Source organism: Neolamprologus brichardi, chromosome 7, assembly GCF_056152115.1.
Source record: "Neolamprologus brichardi isolate AB-2024 chromosome 7, ASM5615211v1, whole genome shotgun sequence".
In the NCBI taxonomy this organism is placed as follows: Eukaryota; Metazoa; Chordata; class Actinopteri; order Cichliformes; family Cichlidae; genus Neolamprologus; species Neolamprologus brichardi.
This window is the reverse complement of record NC_142110.1, coordinates 46,261,413-46,286,326: the sequence shown is the minus strand read 5'-3', so window position 1 is coordinate 46,286,326 and position 24,914 is coordinate 46,261,413. Positions and strand designations below refer to the sequence as shown.

Sequence of the window (24,914 nt, the reverse complement as noted above, 5' to 3'; positions counted from 1 at the left end):
ATGGTTGAATATCCGTCCAGTATGGTGCCCCAGTTTGCATACTACTGACAATTTAATCCTTACATGCCATCACTGGCTTCATCGCTGTAATTCTTGCTGTTTTTCGTTGTTGTTTTCAGTGCTGAGCCCACGGTTGTTGAAGTCACAGTCAGCAGACAGCCTGCTGAACAACGACATGGACACGGCACCACCTCCGACAACTCCTGACAACCACACCTGGATGGACGGGCTTGAGCAGAGACCCAAAGACATGGACACAGCCTCTTCTGCTCACTCGAACCAGCACTCACCACAGACTCATGAGGCCTTCCTGTCATTGCTCACCAACAAAGGTAATAAAACTTTAACAGTTATTCCGTTCTTTTGTTTTTATCCGCTTAAGCTGAACTTCATCTTTCACTCACTGCGCTTTCTAGTCGAGGAGTACAGCATCGGCTCAGCCACAGACCTCACAGAGACCAGCTCAGTGGTGGATGGCGACTGGACAATGGTGGACGAGAACTCGTCCACTTTGAGCCTGAGTCAGGCCGAGCTGGAGCACATCTCCATGGAGCTGGCCAACAAAGGCCCGCACAAGTCCCAGGTGCAGCTCAGGTGGGACCCCACTCAATCTATGGTCGTTTGCTTCAGTTCAATGCAAAATCAACACGTATATTTAAGCTGCGCCTTCTGTGTGTCTATCAGATATCTTCTCCATGTGTTCATGGAGGCGGGCTGCCTGGAGTGGTGTGTGGTGATTGGTTTGATCCTGCGGGATGCAAATGTCATCAAGCAGGTGATCAGCTTCCTGGACAACCCAGAGGTTCCTGCGGAAAATGTGCAGAGTGTCCGAAACGGATTATTAGCAGTCGATGCGTGGGCCTCCACAGACTGGTGGGTAGTTCTGTGCTGGTACCGATATTTTTAATCTATAAAAACACGTTATATAGGGGAGAGCAGTGTGTTCTGATTTATGAGATGTCATCTTTAGTTTGGAAATTGTGACACATTTCTAATGACCACTAAAAAAAATTTTATATATATATTACGCAATAGGGCAGCATGGTGGCATCGTGGTTAGCACTGTTGCCCCACAGCAAGAAGGTCCTGAGTTCAATTCCACCATCAGGCCGGGATCTTTCTGTGTGGAGTTTGCATGTTCTCAGCATGTTTGCGTGGGTTCTCCCTGGGTACTCCAGCTTCCTCCCACAGTCCAAAGACATGCACTTTGTGGGGATAGGTTAATTGAAAAATCTAAATTGCCCATGTAAGTGAATATGAGTGCGACTGGTTGTTTTTCCCTGTGTGTTGGCCCTGCGACAGACTGGCGACCTGTCCAGGGTGTACCCTGCCTCTCGCCCTATGACAGCTGGGATAAGGATAAGCGGATGCGAATGGATATTACGCAATAAATACAAAACACACCTTCCAGCAGTACCAGCGTTATCAGTCCTAATGCACTAGTATAGAGCCGATACCAGTCAAGTCACTATCAGTAGCAATCAGATACCGATACCAGTATTGATAACAATACTATCAGTATTTGGATTGACCTATCCAACTCTACTGATGGATATAACAACTTGTATAGAGAGATTTCTTTACCTTTTTCATTACAATAAATGTTTTGTCTTCTTCCTGTAGCCTGGGTTACAAACCATTCCTCAGCCTGATCCAGCCGCAGCTGCAGCGGCTGATGGAGTCGACGTCGGAGCAGGTGCAGCCTGAAGCCTTCCAGCCTGCCACCCAATGCTCCAAGCTCAGTGGCTCTGAAGGTCTGGGAGGAGCCGCGGTACCTCGGGCAGAAGACAGCAGAGGAGTGGTGACCCCGCTGGGCCTGGCCCTGCCCTCTCTCGAACCCGCAGGAGTTTTCCCCCGTCCCCCCTCTGAGGACTGTCCTCCCGAACAGACGGAGGAGCAGGGGGAGGAGGAGGGAACCTACGACTGCACCTTGTCCTGAAGCCTCTTCTGGACTTTTTAACCTGTGAACCCTTGAAGGGCCGGAGTGGAGGAAGCTGCAGCATTGGCTGACTGGAAAAAAAACTTCATTTGTGTGAGCGAGCGAGTGTGTGCGTGCGTGCGTTTGTGCGCCTCTTTGTCGGTTCCTACTTCAGTCAGTATTACCCACTCTTTAGATCGCTATCAGCCCGACAGGCACAAAGACATCACAGCACAAACGGTTCCTTTTTAACAGAGCTCATTTCAGCAGATTGTGCTGGTAGATTAGAGAGGAGGGTTACTCATGTCAGTTGTTTTCCACTTGTGTTGTTTTGGAAGCTGTAGAGCAGCACGCGAAAGCTCGGGTAGAGCGATAGAATCGGTTCAAAGGGTCCGTTCTGATCTTTGCGCTAACCGCGGAGCATAACGTAGAACAAAGAAAAAGAAAAAGCTCGAGAACCTTTTACGGGACTCGCTGAAGTGCGTCTGAGCCTACAGTACGTGAAGCGTGCCGTTATGTCTGTGTGCACAAGAGGTGTTTCATACTTTCATACCTCAGTATAATTTTAAAATATTTTGTGATACCTTTTTTCTATAATGTAACAGTGTACAGGATGACATTATTTTTCTATCCCTCTGCAGTCACCCTGTGACCAAAAAAAGAAAAAACACCCTCAGCAGATGATTCTGTGTGATTCTTTAAAACAGTTGAATTTAAGGTTTCTAAGAAAATGATCTGTGAGTAGAATCCCACCGTTCTGCAGACTAGTTTCTTACCACTGATCAGCACCTCGCCCGCCTGCTGCCCACCCCCTCCCTAGTGATGCTAAAGTACAGAATCAGCTGCCTCGCCCTTCCCCGTGTGGGTTTTTACACAAAGCAAAGCAGATCTGTGTTGATCCTTCAACACTTCCTGTGCTGAACAAAAAAAAAAAAATCACAAGATGCTTCTTTCTTTTTTTTTAAATTCAAAAAAGGCTTTTCTGTTTCCCGTCACGCGTGAGGCACATCATTAGTGAGTTTTTAAAAGCCATCAGGTGGATCGTTGGCTTGTCAGCAGTGTTAGGAGCGACGCTTTAGTATTGTTTTAGTTTGAGGGATTGATTGTTGTGCAATAGATAAGTCGCCGTGTGGTTTTTGACCCTCACCCTCTCGCAGTTCGTCCGGACCACCCGCGAGGCGAGCGGGAGGCCGATTGCCGCGTTCTCGTGCTTCCGAGTGGAAATCTGAACGCGTGTGCACGGCCGTGTTCACACCACGTCGATATGATTGGTGACTCTGATCACGTGAAATTAATTTTTATCGTATTAGTCCTCGTCATTACTATTATTTATTGGGATTATTAGCTGAGAGATCATTCCTGCTTTGTTTTTAATGACTGATAACAAAACTCCTTCCCCCTCTTAGTTATCAAAGTCATGCATTGGCTCAACTACAAGCACTAAAAGAAAAACAATGCGTCAGTATTATATTGTGCAATGTATTGAAATGTTACTCAGCTTTATTTTTTTATGCTTACTACTGCTTTTGGGTTTGTTTGTTTTTTCTTTCATTCCCCCCCAGCTGTGCGCTTCTCATCCTAGACCAAAATGATATGTTATAGTTGGGTGTGTTTATCTGTTTAGATTCTTGAATGGTTTCTCTTCTACGAGCTGCCCGTCACTATACACAAAAAGGTTGAGACGGCCCGAGCAGCTCTGTATCGTCTACTTTGACCCTCCTTCCGCTCTGAACAAGCCTACAGCTCCACTACAAGCTTTACTTGAACACGGACACTTGATGAACCAAAGACTTTACGTCCAGAGGCCTTCTGTTTTAACCCCGTTGCTTCGATTTGAACGCTCGAGTCCTCATGCAGAGGGAGGAGAATCTCACTCGCGAACATCCCAGCCCTCTCATCAGAAACATCATCGCTCAAAACTAATGCTGACGGTATGCGAGACAATTTCCTACGGAAATGAATATTTCAGCTCTTTTATGGTTTCCTTCTCGGTGAGGGAGGAGTGTCGTTCGCTCGCTCAGTAAAACGTGGACAGCAGCTCCCTCCCAACTGTGTACAGTTTAAAAGTATTGCTCGTTTCCTCAGAGTCGAGGTTTATTTCTGGGGCAGCAGACATCCTCAATGCAGTGTAAAGATACTCTCTTGTACATTCGCCTTTTCTACTTATATTTGGTTTTCTACTTCATTTTTCCCCCCTTGTACATAAAGACCAATAAATTATTTTTAAAAGGTTTGTCTGCCTCTTTGACCTCCTTATTTTTAAAGCAACGCAGCAGCTGCAGACAAAGCAGCAACATGTGTGTGTTTGGCTTTAAATACTCTAGAAAAGAGCTCTTATATTAATAATGTTTGACACCAGAATAACAGAGTTAACTGACATATTAACATTACAACTCCATGAATATCACACGGGGGAATCTGATGGCTTTAAGTTGACTGTTTTGTTAAATGCACGTTTAAAAGACGGTTCTGGGTTTTATTCTTCAAGCTGTGGTGCCCTTCAGTGTTTATATTAAAACATAATCGATATCTCTACATGCAGTTTTGATGTAAGATCAGCAAGCAGGAGTGGTTGCATTTCCTCTGCCTGTAGAAAGAGAGCAGAGTTATTTTGCTTATGCAGAAATTCTCATGGCCAAAATGTAATTTTTAGTTAAACAAGTGTCAAATGGTTGCCATGTCAGGGTCAGCTGTAACAGAACGGCAGGAATTTTGTTTGTATTGGTGATATACTTTACAGGCAGAAAATGGACATATTCACTCGAGTTCAACTTAAAGTGACACTGATTGGTCAGTAGCCAGTTACCATGCCAATGTATCAAAGAAAAACCAGGCTTAACCCTGAAGTTACCTGGGTGAACATGAAACCCCGCCTCACCGTGTAGCTGATATAGCTGATGATGTTTGTGTCCACGTCTAAAGAAGTGACATTTGCCAAGATTAAACGTAAGAAGCTTTTTAATTGCTGTACAAGTGTTAAATTAATTCAAACTTTTTGCATAATGTGAAATCATCCCGTAAATTGAATACATGGATACCCTGTTAACCAGACCCAATAATCCAAAGCTCAACAGTTCCAACTAAGAAAACAAAACTTCAAGGAAGAAGGTTAACGGTTATGTGACGGTCGCTAGAAAGAAAGAAAAAATCTGTCTTGTTAGAAATCAACTCTAAGAACAAAACTAGCAGATGTGGATGAAAGGTCAATTTAAAGAAAGAAAAACCCCAAAACTTCAAATGTAATATTTTTAGATATCACATTTAATATTTAAAAGTATCCCACAGTTAAAGAACGTATTTCTTGACTTGATATGGACTTCTAACTAGACTGTTATGTATGGAGAAGATAAAGTCCAAAGTCTGAACTCACGCTCAACAAAAACGTTCAGTGCAGTGCCCGTCAGCCTCTCAGCCTACACTAGCTCACACTAACACATTAGTAACGCATAGTAAATTCAAATCACTCACATCTGAAAAGGAGTGCGTATGAAGCTCTCGAACACTGGGAGCAACAGCAGTGTAGGGTGAGCCATTTCTCAGCCTTTCCCCGCTCTGCCCCTCTATTACAGCAGTACCTGCTCGGGACAAAATGAGACTTTTTACTGGTCTTAGTAAAGAAAAAAATCCATCTTTCAGTCTGGAGCAGCAGGATCAAGTACAGAGTCGGCTGTCAGAGGACAGATCAGAAAAGACTGGACTTTTTTTTTTTTCCTCCCAGGTTTTAGTGCCGCACTCAAACTGCAGACACCCGAAACGTTAACAGGGGTGAGGTGATGAACGTTATCATGAGGTAAATGGCAAAAAAACAAAATGGTACTTTAGTGAGAGCAAAAACTACATCACCACCAAGCAAAAATCTAATTTGTTTAAATCTTTGTCCTTTTGAAGGAGCACTGAGGTCTCGCTGATCTTTGCAGGAATCAGCTGATGAGGTGAAAAAGTCCAAGCAGGCGCTTTTGCCTGCATCACATGGGCTTCTTCAGCAGGTGGAGTCGAAGCGCTTCAAGTGCCTGTCGTCAAAGTTAAGACTGAAATTTTTTTTCATTGCTATGAAACCAGTAAAAAGAAGTATCCTTTATCATTTGATCTGACCCGTGAGGCGTCACGAACACAAACTCCACTCGCGTGCTGAGATATAACTCCAGAATAGCTACAGAGTGGCTCAATATGAATTTTATGACTTTAAAATAGTTTGACTTTCAAAAAAAAGCACAGTGGGACAATCTGCTGAAGGCTGTGATGGATGTTAGCAATCCACGGGCATGAAAACGCTTTGCAGTGTGGCACTTGATAGCTTTTAAGACCACTGAGATGTTTGTGTCCACAACAGTAAACGTTTTGTGCGTCTTTGGAAGCAAAACTTTAAGGCCTCCTTTCATTGTGATTTCTCGTTTTGTGGCAAACAGACAATGTGGTTCACGGTGACACCTCGCTAGGTAGACTCGAGGCAGACGAAAGACTTTTGCTTCATTAGTCAACAACCCGATTCCACCTTTGACTCCTTTAAAGAGGAGTCAAACCTGGGGACGCGGGGAAGTCAGACTTTCTGAAAACACAGATATGGACATCTATAAATGGATGTAGCCCACATGGTGACACTTTATAAACCATTTAAATAATCTCTCTTTTCAACACTAGTTAACTTTTGTTAGCTAAATCTCCTCTAAAGCTTTCCCACAGTAACATTCAATCTGAAACTGTTATCTCGGTGTTGAGTTTGATCAGTCCGGAGGTAGTGGTAGTACCATGTGAAGCAGACTGTGGATGTGAGCTACAGAAAAAACAACAGCACAAATAAAACGGAGCCCTCTCCAGCAGCTGATTTTACATTCAAGAAAGGGAAAATCAAAAAGTGGGAATAAAAGCCAATCCCAGATTCCCGAGGTTTTCAGACGCCTTATATTGTCTGACCCACGACGCGGGAAGGCATTTCTTTTGCTTACAGATGCAATAAACAAAAGCAGAGGATCACATTTGAAAATCAATGAAGCAAAAGATTTGTTAAAGTCACTGCTGGAGACGGCTGGAAGCATAGTCAAGTTTTCCTTTTTTTTCCTTGCTCTTTAAAAAGAAAAAAAGTGCAGTTATTACTACAGTAAGAACAAATGTGAAACGGATGCAAAGGTACACCCCCCTGTGGAATGGGGGGTGGGGGGGGGGGGGTAATCCTGAACAATTTTAAACCCTAAAACAAAATTAAACTGCATAAACATGTCTAGTGAATTTACACTGCCCTCCAGATTTAACCACCACTTCCAGAACAGCTTGAATTCAGACATCTGTTTTCATTTAACAGTTTTCTGTCTGCACGCCATGTCCTCTGACAGTTTAAGCAGGCGTTACATTCCTCGTTAAAACGCGTGGCTCCAAAAATTAAAAAAAAAAATAAATGAGTGGTCTTAGTAAAGAAGGGCAAGTCAGTAAATCAAAAACTATTAAAACAAATGCAGGTTAATGACAAGTGACTTTCAAAGTATCCAGTTAAATTCAGAGGAGGAGAGAACAGGTTGAATTCATCCATCATGTGTTATTGCACCCTACGATGCACAGCGCGGTTGGTAGACACATTTAATATGACCAGAGTGGTTTTGCTGATAAAGAGCAGTGGAGGTAGCCGTGCGGTGTTAGTTGTTCGGGAGGAACACTGGCATTAGTGAGGAAGAGCAGGGGGTGGATGTGAGCGAAAGGAAAAGTGAGTAAAGCAAAAGGCACGATCGAACAAGTAGAGAACAGAAAAAAAAACTAACCCCTTCCTTTCACTAACCCGGGAGTGAGCACAGCACCAAGCATCTCTCCTTGGTTAACTACAGTGCCTACTGACACAGTGGTGGGGGTCTCTCAGGCTGGCTGGGGTGGAGCTCGCATGTGTTGTGTGTGTTACAGTTTGAGTGAAAAGGCAGCGGGGTCACTCCTCTGTATTGTTCCTTGTAATCTCTTCTACATTTGTCTTGTGGAGCCCTGTGAGCCAAGGCTCTCCTCTGCAGCAGCCTCGTGGGATGTGTGACATCCTCAGTATCGGTACATGTCATAGGTACTGACCCAGGAAGAGGGAAAAGCCCACGTGGGGAACCTGTGAAGCATTTCCTCCAACCGAGCAGTCCTCTGGTCTTTCCCAAAGAAATAGTGGGAGGAGATGGCAACTGAGACGATCCCCTCGGGGCCAGATGGGTCAGGGTCTGCGGGAGGCTGACAAACACAGGGACAGAATTAAAACAGCAGAAGAACCAAATAAGATTAGCAATGTCTTAAGTCTGATTATGCTGCATGAGGAGTTTGTCTGAGCCACGAGGGGTTACGTGCAGCATTCATTGCAAATCGTGGCTCAGTCCCACTCATTTTAAAACACGGGCCACATGCAGCCGACTTTGATCTTAAGCAAGCGGAATCAGTGAAGCTGATCAGTAAAGCAGGGGAGCTCGTTATAGCTGTAAAACTGATGAAAATATAATTCAAAGTCCAAAATTCTACATTTTTCTGATTCTAGCCCCCAGGCCTTATGTTTGGCTGTAATAATAGGACAAAAACCTCGTGACTAGGAAAAATCTGGTTTCCCAGCGGTGTTTTTCACCTTCAGCAAACAACTGCAAGTAGTGGGGTGACCAGCTTCAGATGGCAACTGCACAGGCTGTCTCCAAATAATCATGGGTCTCACTGCTGGACTGACTGCAGTCACTCAGGTTTGCAAATAATTACCATCTAATTTATAAATGAAGACAAATTGACAACATGTTGCAATTAACCAGTTAGTCATCTGTGACAAATTTATTTGCAATCCTGGGATTGACTCAACTTAATTAAAAATAAAGTTTCCAGTCATGTGTTATTTTGCACTCAAATTGCCATCCTGCAGCAACTATTTATGGAGACATTTCTGTCTCAAATCCATGTGGCTGTGGCTGGACTCTGAATCTAACAAGTTAATGTGAATTCCTGTGTGTGTAGATGGCAACAGGTACGTGATATTTGCCTGTTTATCACAGTTAATTACTGTCATTTGCAAAACTAACAGGTAATTGTCGGTACAGACTGCTTGATGTGCCAAAGTCACTATGAAGATGGAAATAGGAAATGTAAATAAGAAGAAAAGGTCAATACCTGTATTTCAAACCAGAAGGTCCATGTGGGGGCGTCAAGGCCGTGTGAATAGAAAATAAAATATTCTCCGCTCAGGTCAAATCGAGGCGTCCCGTCACCGAAGGACCAGGTAGAGAGGCTGGCTCCTCGATGAGGCATTAGATACAAAGACATGTGGCTCGGGCCTGCATGAGACAGGAAAGTCAAGGGTGAAACAAAGTGAAACCTACAACTACAAATCAACGCGCAACACTCTCACATTCTTCACACATCCTGCACATGTGATCACATGCTCTTTAAAAATGGTCATCAATTTTCTGATTTACACCTGGTCCATGTTTTGGCTCCTTCTGCTATCACTTGGTACTTCTTTAGATCTCCAAAATCTTAACCCTCTATTAGCTGCTCCTGACCTTTCACACTGAATGTCATCTTGATCGTTCCCCAGCTCGTCTCTTCTTTGGACAGCAGGCTGAACTCCACTGGAGAGCTCGGAGACACCTCCGGAGCGGGGAGGTACCAGTTCTTCCTGCAAACACACGGGAGCACTTGTGAAGTTCAAAGCATGACTGAAACAAGCATTTATTATGACACCAGAGGCATCAAAGCTACAAGGCTGACCTGCTGAGGAACTTGACAGGCAGGAACCAGGGATAACCACAGAAAGGTCGGTCCTCTCTGCAGCGGGTCCGAACCGTTTCGTTGATCTCGGGGATGTGGGGTGTGATGTGCTGCATGCCCGTGTAGTCAAAGCTGTTTATCCACAGACCTGAGTCTCTGCTCTCCACTTGGCCCTGGAGATTGTGGAAGGTCCGTGTTGTATGCTGCAGGGAGAGTAACAGGAAAAGAAAACCCAAAACAACGAAGTTCTTTGATGTTAGCATGTTCTCTTTTCTTTCACGTGCTTTGTGCTACATCTGTTTAGCTGGAATGACTCAATGTAAATTACATACGTGAGCACATCAGGGAGGAAAATATAATAATAAAAGATGACAGAATTATTTCCATGTTTAAGAAACACAATTTAACACGTCAAGAACACTTGAGGAGATAGGCTCCTCGAGAGTGTTTACAACTCGAAGGATTTACACCGAGGTGCAAATGGGCAGGTTACACTCAAGAACAGGAAGGCCAGATTAGACTGTCATACAAGATCTAAAAAAGGCTGCACAGTTCTGGAAAAATTACTGGGACAGATGAAACCAAAATGGACATGTGCCGGAATGAATAGCTGAGAATATTATGGAGAAGAGAAACAGCTCATGATCTGAATCATACCACGTTATCATTTAACTGTGATGGAGGTAACACTATGGCATGGGCACGTGTTGCAGCCAGTGGACATTGGTTTCTTGAGGGTGTGACTGCTGATAGAAGCAGCAGAATGAATTGTGCAGTGTACGGGACAACGACCTCAGCTCAGATTCAGCCAAATGCTGCAAAACTGATCAGACGTACTTTAATTCAAGGGTTTCAAGCTCCTGCCACTCATTTAAAAATGTCTTCTTCCATCATTTTCATTTCAAACCGAGTCACTCAGACCTCAAACGTCATGCAATGGACAGGCCAGAGCTTTAGGTTTTGGCAGTTATGAATATGAATACATTTACTGGTTTTGACTTCTCCTTGCAGATCCAGTTTTTCCTTTTCTTACTGTATCTGTATCATTTTTGTGTATATTTGTGTTTTTGCGTGCATGTTATGAATTTCAACCTGCAGGAAAACTCTCTTTGGCCGCGGACTGTCTAGATCGCCCGAATAAGGAAAGAAGAGGCCACAGGACACCAACAGGAACATGATGGTGAAGACGAACCCAAGACCTGCCATGATCCGCTTAGTGCTCCGCACCAAGTAGATAAAATGCAGCTGACAAAGACATGAGCATGTGTTACTGAACAGCAGAAGGAACGGGCATTTGAAAATACAACTAAGGTGGCAAGAAATACCTGATTCCCCAACACATTTTCTAAATTAAATTCACTTCTGCCAATTATACTCCATACTACACGTATATTTCCTTCTGTATCTGGTTTGAAAATAAACTTACTACTACCAGATTAATCAAAACAATTCTTTAGTCAAGTATATTCTGTCTAATTCAAAATGGGATCTCTGTTTCTTCTGCTTAATAAAAATCCTGATTTTCTTCTCACTCATATATATAATGTAGAAATACTCACAAAAAAGGAGGAGAGGAAGATGGTTGCCAGAGTGACTAAGGAGGCCAGCACCACCTCGGGGGGTATCTCTGTGCCACTCCGCCCCATGATGGGAGTGAAAATCTCAAACACCACCCAGATGAGAAACATGAAGTGCACATATGGCAACGCCAGACCCAGCAGGTACAGCACGCAGTACTTCGCTGATGCTCCTGGAGAAAAAAAGAAATCTTTGTCAGGTATAACTGAGCCAGAGAGACGCACACGCACACTGGATTCTCGTAGCTGGCCCCGCAGCTATGAAAATCCATCTTAAAGAGAAAAGTGTTTATACAGTCTTCAAAGTGAAACATCTAAACACTACAACTCAAATGTGATTCCAGTCCTGTTTTCTGCTGTGCAAGCAGAAGAAAACAACATGCTTTGCAGTGAGTTTTGCAGATTCAGTGAATGTGTGCCTTATTTCCTGCCTACAATATATTTAGAAAAACATTTCGCTGAACTCTGCTGCTGCTACTTAGGATTTGTCTGTAGGAGGCTGCATGATCCATCCATCATATATTGTTACTATTTATCTAGCGACTTAATCATTAAGGATCCAATCCGGAGCCCTTTTGATCACTTGGGGGCAAAAAAACCCCCAAAACAACAACAACAACAAAAACACCTCTTTGATACATATCTATCTTTTGTGTGTTATTTTTCAAAAGACAGTCTGATAAGAACTTTAAGCATACACAGGCCTTTGGTCAAGAGCACAATAGGAGCTAGAAAGGAAGAGGGTTCACCTTTATTTCATGCAGTTACTTGGAGATCTACTTTGACTATTTCTGTGATAACACAATCATCTAAAATAGCCTGATAAGATTAGAGTACAATGAGGATGTTAGCTTCATCTTACTGCTAAGAGAGTTTATAAAGAGCAGGTATGAGCATATACATAATTTACTCTTGTGACTCTAGAAAAAGTATTAATAATTAACCAAAGCGTCCTTACTTTCAACAGTTTTTAGTACCCTGCGCTTCATTCAATCATGGTAAACAAGGTCGACTTTGAGATCAAGTCTTTACCTCTGTGTTTGAATTCTTTTGCCAGCAGCAGTCTGGTGGCCAGGGGGAAAGCCACCATTAGCATGGGCGCGTAGGCCGAACACAGGCCATGTTGGGTCAACCACACCAGGCTGCAGCACCACAGCAGCAAGCTCACGTCAAAGTAAAGGTCACCCAGCTCTACCAGGCGGACGCCCTGTGAGGAAAACAAAAGCTCAACATACAAGAAATGCGCAGGGGAAGGTGTGTGGTGCTTTGACAGATGAGGATTTAACCTGTAAGTATGGAAATCTAATTGTTGTTTTGCAAAACAACCACAACAACAGCAAAACAAATACAGAGAAGTTCATCATACTAATCAGAACTTTTGGGGGGTGTTACGGATTCAAATATTGGGGATGGATACAAGAGGAAAACCCAAAATAACAACACTGGTCCGGCCGGGTCAAGTCAAACGATGATTTAATGAACACACGCGTGGGAGATGGACACCATACAACACACAGCATCAGATCTCAAAATGGTGGAGCCTTGATCAAACTCTTATAGCCTCTAGTGGCCCCCACCTAATCATAAAAGCCTAAACATTCACATTCTTTCTCACACAGCGCCTAAGCTACGACCTTGGCTCCCTGTTTATCTGCTCCTGATGAGATGGGGCAGTATGCTCTGTTCTCTTCTAACCAGACAAATAAGGCAATGACTTTCTGTGAACAGTATTTTCTTATAACTCACAGTATAATGCATCATAAAACAATATCATTCATTCACAATAAATCAGCAGTCTAATGTAATGCAAATCAGTTTACCAAATGTAATAGTTATCACCTTCTTCTAATTCAGGAGTATAATGCAAACTAAAACTACATAATAATTCACAATCTTTAATTAGGGGTCTAACATGGCATAAAATAATATCATAATCCGACAGGGGATATCAGTAACAAATTAATGTCACTAATATACTCACCTGCCCCATAGATTAGGCATAACAATCAATGGATTCATTTAAAAGTGCCAAACTTTCAAACTGCAAACAACTGACTGCCGAGGCTTTTGGTCTGCTGTCAAGTTTCAGTTCACACGATTTAATAGTGAAATAGTACATAGAGGTTCTTATTTGGGTGAAATGTGAGCGCTGGGCTCTTCTTACATAAACTGCAAATAAGATCATCAACTCATCTGATGTGGATACAAAACAAGAAATAACTTCCACGGCTTTATCCCAAAATCACAACTGTAAACTAAAAGGAGGATAAAACCACTTAGGAAAATGACAATCACTACAACTATAACTTGTATAAGTTTAATTTGAGGACTAATAATTTCTTTCCTCTCTGTCCTTGGAGCGAGACATTTTTCTTGCAGAATATACCATTCAGGATTAGAGTAAGGAAACATGCCGTTCTCTCAATAGTCATGTTGTTTCACTGAAGCGTTATGTAATCTGGGACAAAGGTTAGTCTGTGTCCTTACTGGAAAATGGCCACGATAAGCTGCAGTTCACATTGTGGTAAGCTGAGGCTCCAGATCTAAATCAATTCAGTGCAGCTCTTTCAGCTTTAAATTAGTGCTCGTATTTTATAAATGTCACACATACAATACGCCCAATCAATTTCAACCATCTGTTTCTACAAAGTATTCAACAACTTACCAAAGAAATCTATAACACTCTCTTTTAAAGCATGTGAGAAATGAATTTTGCTTTTATGACAGAGGTGCTAACATCTAAGAGCTGAATGAAAGCCTTGAAAACCACAGTGAGAGAGATCAAATTTGGTAAATGTACATGTGAGGCACAAAGGACAGTCTGTCTCACATTTCTACAGTTTTATGACCACACACAGACGATTGTCAGCAGTTTACCGAGTCATCATGACGCATCAGTCACAGTGAAATACTGTAATATCCACTTTACTACAATCAGAAAACAATCAATAAGAATAATTTAAGACCGATTTGAACTCTACAATCACTGTCCAATTTTTAGGTAGACTTTGCTAGGACTAGGTTAGACCCCTTTCTCTTAATTCTTTGTAGAACAAATTGAACAATGTGCTGGAAACACAGATTTTGGTCCATACTGACATGACAGCATCACACAGTAGCTGCAGATTAGTCAGCCTTTCATCCATAATGTTAATCTCCCATTCCGCCATACCCCGCATGTGCTCAGTTGGTACTAAGGAGCACAAAGTGTGCCAATAAAATATACTCCAGACAATTTCACTGCCACCAGCCTGAAATGTTCATCCAAGAAAAGATGAATGCTTTCATACCAAATTCAAACTCTACTATCTGAAAGTTACATGGAAAATTTAGGCTAATCAGCCTATTCAACATTTTTTCCAACCTTCTGTTGTCCAGTTTTGAACTGTAGCCTCAGTTTTCTGTTCTAAACTGAGAGGAGTGACTTCTGACTTTTTCTGACCATTCTCTCTAAACTCTGGAGATCAGACTGCCGGCAACTGTGCCACATCCAAAGTCACATAAATCACCCTTCTTCCCCATTCTGAGGCTCAGTTTGAACATTAGCATGTTGTCTGCACACCTAAATCACTGTGGCTGCAATATGGTTGGCTGATTAGACATTTGCCTTAATAAGCAGTTGAACAGGTGCAACTAACAAATTTAAAGAATAAAGATACTTTTTCCAACTTTAACACAACAAATAGTCCAAAATTTGTCTGTGACAATTCATTTTTCCTATTCATCAAATATAAGTGGGTTTTAGAAAGAAGCCACATCTTTGACAGTGATGCATAATGTCACTTTTACCATACAATCAGACAATGCTCCTAAAAGGTTTAACAGTACATTTCACATTCAGTGTTACTGCTACTGTTAATCATGTCCTGCCACTCGGTCTCTGCTTGAAATTTACTGGAAGCTCTACATTTAAAACTCCACTCACTCACCCCGTAGTACAGGTTCTTGGCCAGTGTGTGTATGAGTATCATCTTGCCAGTGGCTGCAGCTCCATACAGGCAGACTGAGGCATAGAAGTGGTTGTACCAAAACATGGAGCGGCCCAACAGAGTGACAAGCAGGGCCACAATCAGCACCGACAACAAGGTGACAAACCAGCTGAGCAATGCTACACCTGTGGCGCAGGCCAGGTCTCGAACATAGCGCCCACCTTGGAGACACAGAGACAAGTGACCAATTAAGTCAATAAATTAGGATTTTCCAATTTATTCTGCAGATCCACAAGAGCTCATCAAAGCTATTTGTTCTAAATCTTACGACTGCAACATATCATTAAAATATACGCAGCTTGGGGCCATTAATGCAAATGAAACAAGCATTTCATGTTCATTACTTTTCTGGTAAGTGATGTAACCCTAAACCTTAACGATCAATTTCTTAGAAAATGACCTTTTCAAGAACTACCTTGCCCCCTAGTCAGAATCCTTGATTTAAAGACCAATCAGTAGCAAGGATTAAGTGCAGGAAATGGTGACCTACCTCCATGGCCAGGCATTGAGGCTTTCTTGGCGAGGTAGAGGAACGTAGCTGTGGCCACCATGTAGTTGAGGATAGTGCCAACACGAGCTGGGTAAGCTACCACAATTACACCTAGCAGGTCAAAAAACACCATATTGCCATGGCGGTACTCTGAGGAATCAGCCAACTTTTCTGACATTGCCAGATACTTCAGAACGGCCAGGATGTTGTCACCTGAAAACAGGACGTAAATATGGAGTTAAAGACACTCAAAGCTTCAGTGCATTTACTCCATAAAGAACAGTGTGCATCATCTGGGCAGCCTGCCATATACAATCCAGGTATCCAGACAGTAAATGACAACAGAATAAGAGGAACTGGGAGGTTTAGTCAATAGAGGTTTAGAGTTTCCACCACTTGTGATTTTATCCTACATACGGGGAAGTAAACAGATTATATGACTGAATATGAAAGTGATAACCTCATAGGACCTCACATGACTAAAAGGATCATCCTTTACAGAGCTGACATGTCACATGCATTACACCAGTTACTGTTGACTGAGCAGAAAAGGCTACACAGAGGGGGTGGCCGGTTAAATGGCACTATATTGGTAAATTACAGCCCCCAACACATGCAGATGACTACTGCAACCTCTTACACAAACAATAATATTGTAAAAACCAATTAAACACACATATACTGTTTTACTCACAGAAGAGTTTTTTCCCCCCATGACAGGACATGTAAGAGAGGATGATAGGATCTGACAGATAAGGACAGTACTCTCTCATATTCCACTGCTGTGCCTTATGTGCACTATTACAGAGTAATGTATGGTGATGTATACACCGTGTGTGTGTGAGTGAGTGAGTGAGTGAGAGAGAGAGAGAGAGAGAGAACAAATCTTATTTACAGCTGTACACAAGTTTCCGGGGCACCAAGGGCTTTCTGTTTAAATTGACTCCAAATATGAAGTTCAGCTCAGATCAGAAATCTGATACTGCCAGCGCTACCCATCAGCCTCGCAGCCTTATGAGCACAGCCTTAAACTAAGACTTTATTGAAGCACCTTTTGATTTTATCACAGCATACCATTCGTCAACATGGCATGTCTTGACTTGGGAACAGTTGCCCATGCTTCCTTGCAAACACACTCCAAATGTGTCTGATCTGAGCAGGGGTCAGGTCACCCCACAAATATTCTACTGAAAACCTAAAAAAACCCAAACTTTAATTTGCTTCTGTTGAATCCATTATTTTGTTGATTTGGATGTATGCTTGTCCCTCCACCTTTACAAAAGCCCCAGTTCAATGTGGAATGGCCCAACAAGAGTCCAGATGTAAATCCTTAAAAGTGTGTGGGATGACCTGAAGGGAGCTTCACAAGTGCTATCTGATAGATTTGCAGCACTTGTCTGAGGAAGAGTGGGCAAATCAAGTCAAGATGTGCCATGCTACCCATGATACCCAAATCTCCCCTTGTGGACAATTAAAGGATTATTATATTCTGCTAGTAGAGTCCTACTCAGGAATACTGAATGCACTCATTTTCACAGGTTGTAGGTCACATAAAAAGCGGGAAACGTTTTGAAATGACTCACTGTCGTCCCGTATTTTAACATCACAAAAACTTGGCATTTTTACAGGGGTGTGTAGACTTGTTTTCAATCCACTGCAGCAAAAAAAAAAAAAAAAAAAAAAACAGTTTTGTTTTTTTTCCTCCGTACTACTGTACTATACTACCTCCATATCTGCACAGTTAATGGCACAAAAACACAAGACAAGACAAAGCTCCATTGTTCTTCCGCCTGGTAGCTTTGCTGTGGCCAAAACAACACTGTACAAAATCTTGATTGTGCAGAGTTCACTGCTTGCAATTTGCTCACATCTTTCTATTTTCTGTTTCTATCACAAAGCCAACACTGATGGTAATGATAAGATCCATTTTATAAACACGGCAATATGCTCTTTTTAGAAAAACATTTCACATATAATCTCTACAAGAGATCCACACTGCGTTTGCTTTTAACAAAAGTGCTTGCTCCACTTAGACCAAACCGAGAGACGTAGATTTTTAAGCAGAGGCCAAAGGGTGTATTCATCACAAGCTTCAAAAGAGCAGAACTGCTGATAGATCCTCGCCTTCCGTGCTGTGTCCTACTCTCCACCTTACAGCACTTTTCTGCCCTCTTCTTTACAGACTAAAAATACCTTCTGCCTCCGTCTGAAATCTCGCTTTCTTTCTCTAATAATTCATGCCTTTCATGGTGATTTGCTGCACACAGAAGAACAGAAGGGTGATGTCCAGTAGTTGCTGAGGGAGAGAGGAAAGATGCCAACTGATGCCAAGGTTTTTAGTGCTGTCTGACTGGATTCTCTGCTAAGCAAAGCAAAATTATTCAGCAACGCAGAAGCACAAGGGGCAACAGTCTGTGACTGCCGCTGTACGTGTGCATATTTAAGTCCTCAGACAGACTGGTGGACAAAGGACAAATGCACAGCAGGTGTCTGTAACAGAAAAATGGTGCTGGAGTGACAGCTCTCACATATTTGCAATGAGTCTTGAATAAAAGCGTAATAAATATTTGAGCATGGAAGCAAATGAGGTCCGCTGCTTACCCGCTCTCTGTATCGAGTCTGTTAGGATCCTGTTAGCTGTATCGTACTTGGTGTGGTAGATGAAGCCATTTTCAATGAAAGCCAGATCAATGCCTGCAAAAATATATATTAAACCAGAACGCCAGTAATGAAACAGCTCATCCAATTCACAGGTTACTGTAACGTGTGAAGCACAGAAAAAAAAGTGATACATTTCATTGTCAGTGGTTTTATTATGCTAATTTTGCTAATATTAACTAGCAAATATTAAAATTCTCAGAGAAGTCAAGGAGGCTCGAAAACTCACATCCCAAAAATCTGATTTCAAGAAGAATAGGGATTCTTTTGAAAATGTAAAATTACCCATAACACAGGAAATATGACCTTAAGCATAATTTAGGTGAAGACCAATTGAGTGGATCATTGTGTGCAAGCTACACTAAATTCTGACCAGAGCAGCGGGTCAGGAAGCACATCCTTCCTGACATTATTTTTAAAAAAGCATAATAAAGTAATGTTTAGCTATAAACATATTCTGCAAAGAAAACTTGCATATTTTCCTTATTGGCTTCTGTTATGCAGTGTAAGAATCGGTGGACTTACCTGGGATGTTACCAAAATCCCTAAATATGCGGAAGTCTGTATCTGAGGGAATGACACCACTCTGAAAGACCTCCTGGCCGACCACAGAGGCGAAGGGGTGTTTGGCTGCATGCACGTAGGCTTGGACCAGCCACGGGTTCTCTGGACCTTTAAGGGAGAAGAGGCTGCTGAAATATTTTAGATACCTGACAATTAGCCTTGATTCCTAAATTTTGTCATACAGATTCATCCTTTTGTAGACAAAGATACATCATCAGTTATTTATCCCCTCGCCTCCACCGTTTTTAAACCTGCCTGCTTGTATTTTGGTATTGTAAACATTTAAGTCTCTTTAAAGTACTAAACGAAGGAACAGTAGTTGACTGCTTTAACTGGAGAACCTGCAATGCTTTTTTGCATGCTATAGATGGTAGGCTGCACACACAAACACCAAAAAAAGGCATCATAACAAACAAACAAGGCTAATTCCTCAAAGTAGTACGTTACAATACCTGTCTGGAAAACAACCTCCTTGCCACCAACACCTGCAGCCTCCAAATTAATGAAGGCTCGCACCTGCTTGGCCCATGGGTGCTGGGTAATGAAACCATGACTGGCCTAAAGGAGAGCGTGGGGATCCAGAGAGACAAAGAGAGAAACAACAAATGACACGGAGAAAATAATAAAAACAAAAAGAGATACAAATTAAACAAAATGACACCAGTGCTCCTTACAGGCTAGTTTAACATCCCACCAAATGTTCTTTTTACCTGCAGTACATTTTCCTCTGCCCCGTTAAACAGGAAGATGACGCCGTGGTTAAGAGGAGTTGACTGGTTGGCCAAAGAATGGAGGACTTCCAGCATCACTGCACAGCTCACTGCATCATCACTGGCACCTAAGACAGAGAAACTGTCTTAGACAGGGAGCAGTGTGTCACGAATACCAATCGTGGGCTTCTAGTTTACTAAAACATTAGTGAGAGCAACAGAAATCAGTCTTAACCTGCTATTTACATCCAGAGAAATGCAATTAACATCCATAACATCCATCTGTCCTGATCTAGCAAAATAATGTGAGATAACAAAACACAGATGGTAGAAATAAAAGCTCTAAATTATGAAGTGTAGAGAATAGGCCCTGTGTGAAGGAACATGTGACTACTTGATTACCAAAAAAAACCAAACTTCCACCGCTCCTGGTGAGAGAATAAAGAAAAAGGGGCACCAATGAGACAAAAAGAAAGGAGCATGTGATACAGAAAGATTACACAGCTCAGCAGTGAAAATATACCAAAGTTAGGAAAATATGACCTGCAGATCAGAGGGGCAAACTCAGACATCATGTGCTCTGGCTTTCTACACTCAGTGAGTTCATGAGGAAGGGGTGGGGGCTTGTTCACCCTGTGTCTGCATACCATCCACATATGACAGTAGCATATTAATTGCTTTCTCTCACCATAAGACTTCAGAATGCATGCATCTGTGCAGGTTAGCTTTAAACAGGAAAAAAGTATTTTGAATTAACTTATGAGTTTATCTTACCAAGTCCTGCCTGCTTTTATTCTTTGTTTTTCCATAAACAAATGTTAAGAATTCCAAGAAATCAAAGGCTTGGCAAGCACCGAGGGATGTGAAAATATGTGTATCTTCCTGGTCCACACCTTTTGGATCAATTTCCTTTTACCAGTGTAGCTGTGTGTAACGCATATGTGTGTGTGAGAATGAGAGCTGGGAAAACATGCCTACCCACAAGGCTCGAGGGTGTAGAGTTAAAAAAAAACAACAACAAAAAAAACTGCTGAATTAAAACCAGACTAAAGCACAATGGCTGCACACTGCAATGTGCTACATATTTAAACCAAGCAGGGAAAAGAAAAGTTTACAATTCATCCTGTAGGGACCATAAATAGTGATGATTGTTGTTAAGAGTTTATGTACACCAGCGACATTATTTAATGTGTTTATAGATCAGATTCTTTATAGATATATCTGTGCCACTTTTACAATTGGGGCGGGGAGGGGGAGGGGGTGTTTAACTAAATTTTTTAGTATCAAAGAAACTATTTTATGATCACAAAACAGTTTTAAAACAGAGTAGAAATAAAGCTCTCATGCACATGTTCTTGCATGCAACTCAGGCATGCAAAAGCTCCACTGCAATGACTGGTTTTTTTAACCAAATGTCACTCAAAAAAAATTTAAAACACCAAGTGGTTTTCTAAATGTGTCACTGTAACTACAAATGACAGCAAATCAAGGTAATCAAAGTCAGTCTGATGAGCTCCATCCTCTGGAGACCATAAATAGTACAAAAGAGCACTTGCAGTACAACAACAGATTTAAGAAGATGTTTTTATAAAATGCACAGAATTTGCTGTTGACATGGTCTCCAGGTGTTAATTTGCAAGGCGTGGACTATGAATAAAACAAACACCACCACACTCAGGGTTTCACCCTCACAGAGGCATGTCTGTTCAAATGAGTAATTAATTTGTTTTTACCTGGACTGTTGGCCACTGTGTCAAAGTGGCAGTTGGCGAGCATGAGGTGCTGCGCGCCACCCTTGGGCTCCAGCCTAACGGCAATGTTGGTGATGTGATCATAGAAGCTAGTGAAGCCTCCGAGGAAATCAATGGAGAAGGTCCCAGTGGGACGCTGAATATCAATCGTGAGTTGATGAGGGCCTGCGGCGGTCTCGACCTGGATGTCCTCAATTTGCTTCAACAGGTATCCCACTGTCAGGACCTCATTCTCCTGGCTGCCCACAGGCCGAGGGCCAGCACTAGTAATCTGCTCCAAGTGCTGCCTAGATTGAGAGGTGAGAGAAAAGGACGAAGAGAGAAAGATAAATAACCTGCCATGTTTAATGTGAAACATCAGTAAATCAAGGCGACTTGTCCCAACAGATTTGAGCATATCTCATCAATTTAATAACAGTTCAGTCGTGTAATAACAGAGTCTGATTGAATGCCACTGTGCATGTGTAGACAAAGCATCAACAAAGTTTCAAAAAACTTAAAATATATTAAATGCATGTCCTGAAGACATGAGTGAACTCACTGACATGGCCTGTAAGAGAAACAACGGGGCTTAAACGTTTTTGTGTTAGACAGTGAAATGGCTGCTGGCTTTGCTGATTAACAAAATATTTGTACAAGTACTTTAACCCAAGTGTTGTGGGGCTAAACAAGGTTGTATATGACAAACAATGGTAGATCATACTTTACTGTAATTGTGTCTCCAAAGAGGCAGCTTTTCATAACATATATGGGGGGAAAACTGCTTTAAACCTACAAATTTAACTGTAAAAGATTACAATTTTCACCCTTCTTGTCTTGCTTTCTACTGAAAAGTGATTGAACACATGCAGAACAAGACTTGGAAACTGTACTGAGCAATCCTCAGTATTTCCTGATGCATTGTACACAAGACATTTTTAAGGAAACAAAACAATTGATCAAAGCTTAAGAGTGAGGTCTGGGGGATTGGAGAACAGTGATATTGCCTTAGGAGGTGTTTACTCCTTTTCTTTCTCTTTAGAAGAAAGCTGCTGTTTGCTTTTAGAGATACTAAAATGCAGCAGTGGTTACTGATACTTAAAACAAATGCACTGTGCCTGATATCAAACCACGACCTCTAAAGTCATGTGTTGTAGTCCAGCTGTTATCCGTATAGATTAAAAACCAATCTCCTGCACAGTTTGGTTTTCTTGTAGCCAGTGTGGCACCACATGATATTTCAGAAATCTAAAGTGCTGCTTTCACTCAATTTTTCAATGACCTACTGCAAAATCTGGATTTGTGGGCGACAGACACAGAGCTCAGAGCTCTAATCAGTTCAAATGCAGCTTGTCTCACTCATTTATAGAGCAATGAGCCAAAAGATGGCAAATCCAGCTGCTCTGCACTTTCAGCAGCTCAGCTGACCTCAGATTCAATGCTATAATCCCTGCAGCCCTCTGTAACGCCATGAAACTGAATGAACTTTTAATCTGAAATTTCTACAGCGTCTTTTACAGGGACAGGATGTGTGATGTTTATTATGATCCCTCTTACTGTATTTGAACATTTATTCGATTTTCTGTGTTTTATAAAATGTCAGGGTTGATAAGTAGGATAGCTCCTGATGCTTACTGTCACTGATCAATATGGTGATTTCTTCTTCCCCTCCGCCTGTTTGTTAATAATGTAATCTAACAAAAGCCCTGCTCCCAAAGGTGTCTTTTCTGTCTCCCACTACAATAAGAGAACTAACTACATGTACATGCTACCGCTATGCTCACGTGCTTTAAATCCGCATTTCCTGTTTCTCAACCGGTCCTTTAAAAGCCTTTGTCGTGTATTTGCATTGGAAATGCACCAAATAAAAAACTTACTGTGTGCTACCGTATATAAATAAACACCTACTTTTTTTTAACATCTGACGGCTTTCAGAATTAGGACTTAGACAGTAAATTTGTTATTCATCTACCCAGGGGTGGTTTTAAAAGGCTTAGGGGAGGAATAATGGTTAACTACATCAGATTAGTCCTAATAGTCGCTGCACCTATCCTCTCCTGAGACTGGCACCTGTCCACTTCGCGGCTTAGGTTGAAGGTAAAGGTGGAGATGGAGCGGAACAGGCAGTGGTTTCTGGGCAGGTCTCTTTCCCAACAGAAGAAAGATTAACCGGGCCAACACCTAGAGAATAAAACTGGTCTTATCGTAAAACTCACCTGGCTCTCACTGCGTTGAACTCGCCCGTCGGTTTTCCAATGACAAGCTGCTGCAAAGACAAGTGAACGAGTGCCCACAGCACCAAAATAAACACAGAGACCAGGGAAGCTGCGAGCCCTTCTCGGAGCAGGTAAAGGTTCACTTCGGGCTTCCTCTTCGGCTCACCGTTGTAGCCGTTGTTCTCGCAGCGGTCCTGGGCTCCGTTATTATCCTGAGCGACGTATTGTTGAGTCCCGAAGGGTTTTATTCTCCGGACAGTGGTGTCGCCCTCCATTTCTGAGCCAGCGGTACATCAGCTGCAAGCGTCGCTCTCGGTCTTCGCCTTTTTCTTTTTCTTTTTTTCCTCCTCTCTTCGGACGACAAACGGATCGCGCAGAGGGACAAACTTGAATGAGAGGGCGGGCGGAGGAGGGAAATCAGAAGAGATTTGTCGAAACGTTATGCAAATTAAGTTAAATTTCTGTGCTTACTAGGACTTAAAAACCACATAAATATATATTTGTTTATATTTGATTTAAAACACAGTTTCTTTTTTTGCTGACTTCGTCCGAAAATAAGGTTTCATAAAGCTTTTATTCTCTCCTTTGAAGTTATGCTTCTACCACCTCCATCTCGGCTGTTTAAATTTCCCAGGATTCAATTAAAGATTCTCATAGTACCATATCTTTTTCTTAAAATGACTAATATAAAAGAAATATCGGGAAAAGACAAAAAAATGTGAATTATTCCTTTAAAATGAACTCAATGAACCCCCTGTGCAAGGTAAAGCCTTATATACACTTCAGTTCAGTTAACATTTATGAGACTAAAATATTTAAGTATAATTTACTGAAGAAAAAAAATAGATAGATAGACAGATAGATAGATACCCTCTGACGTAGACCAGATTTATTTTCGGTTCATTTTTCTGTTTAATTGTTGTTGTTTTCTGTTTTTTAATCTAAAATATTATTCCATAAAATACTGAAACTGAAAAAGTGTCAATTAAATACATTGTCTCTCTTAAATAATCCCCTTACAATAAACTACAATGGTTAACAGATTTATTAGTTTACGTGAGAGTTGTCCTAATGTTAACAGTATTGCTAATCACTAAAATTATATTTTATGTTTCTGTAATGGTTAATACACAAGTATGTGTTACGGGCCCCAGGAATGGTGCCACAATAACAAAGAAGAAATCCCTGCAAATACAGGTAAAGTTCAGGAGCAATGAAGACAGTGCACTCGGTTTGCCTCTCAGATTGCATCTGAATAGTGGGCGGAAGTCCATCCCCCTAAAGCAACTGGGTTGCACCTGCCTTAAAATAATAGTTCCACCTGAGGTGTTGCTCCATTTTTTTTGTACCTTCTGTACAGTTCATGT

At 41.9% G+C, this 24,914-nt stretch overlaps 2 protein-coding genes across 3 annotated transcripts in view; one reads left to right on the top strand and one right to left on the bottom strand.

Annotated features, from left to right (window-relative positions):
• Window positions 1-4,153, top strand: part of ric1 (RIC1 homolog, RAB6A GEF complex partner 1) — a 41,277-nt gene extending 37,124 nt beyond the window's left edge. Inside the window, exons 24-27 of one of the 2 annotated variants that reach the window (XM_006788924.2) lie at window positions 120-332; window positions 417-594; window positions 685-873; window positions 1,624-4,153. In XM_006788924.2, coding sequence (XP_006788987.2) covers window positions 120-332; window positions 417-594; window positions 685-873; window positions 1,624-1,939 — 896 coding nt within the window. In that variant the 3' untranslated portion in view covers window positions 1,940-4,153. Of the gene's footprint in view, window positions 1-119; window positions 333-416; window positions 874-1,623 lie in introns of both variants that reach the window. The other variant, XM_087843715.1, reaches the window with a different exon arrangement.
• A 705-nt stretch (window positions 4,154-4,858) lies between these two features.
• On the bottom strand, window positions 4,859-23,918 carry ermp1 (endoplasmic reticulum metallopeptidase 1). The gene is made up of 15 exons (XM_006788923.2): window positions 23,548-23,918; window positions 21,335-21,639; window positions 19,602-19,729; window positions 19,344-19,449; window positions 18,853-18,999; window positions 18,271-18,363; window positions 15,670-15,882; window positions 15,120-15,340; window positions 12,223-12,397; window positions 11,173-11,363; window positions 10,706-10,858; window positions 9,614-9,816; window positions 9,406-9,521; window positions 9,014-9,177; window positions 4,859-8,104 (listed from the first exon to the last, which is right to left on the bottom strand). Exons 1-15 carry the CDS (start codon window positions 23,820-23,822, stop codon window positions 7,928-7,930), a joined length of 2,667 nt encoding a protein of 888 aa, XP_006788986.1. The 5' UTR covers window positions 23,823-23,918; the 3' UTR covers window positions 4,859-7,927.
• Window positions 23,919-24,914: the final 996 nt, after the last annotated feature.

Bases quoted from the DNA above. Each gene is read 5' to 3' on its own strand.
- ermp1 (XM_006788923.2), bottom strand. From the start codon at position 23,822: ATGGAGGGCGACACCACTGTCCGGAGAATAAAACCCTTCGGGACTCAA. The intron at 15,883-18,270 runs GTAAGCAGCGGA...TCCTGTTTTCAG, and splicing joins AGACTCGATACAGAGAGCGG to GTGACAACATCCTGGCCGTT. The intron at 11,364-12,222 runs GTAAAGACTTGA...TTTTTTCTCCAG, and splicing joins AAAAGAATTCAAACACAGAG to GAGCATCAGCGAAGTACTGC.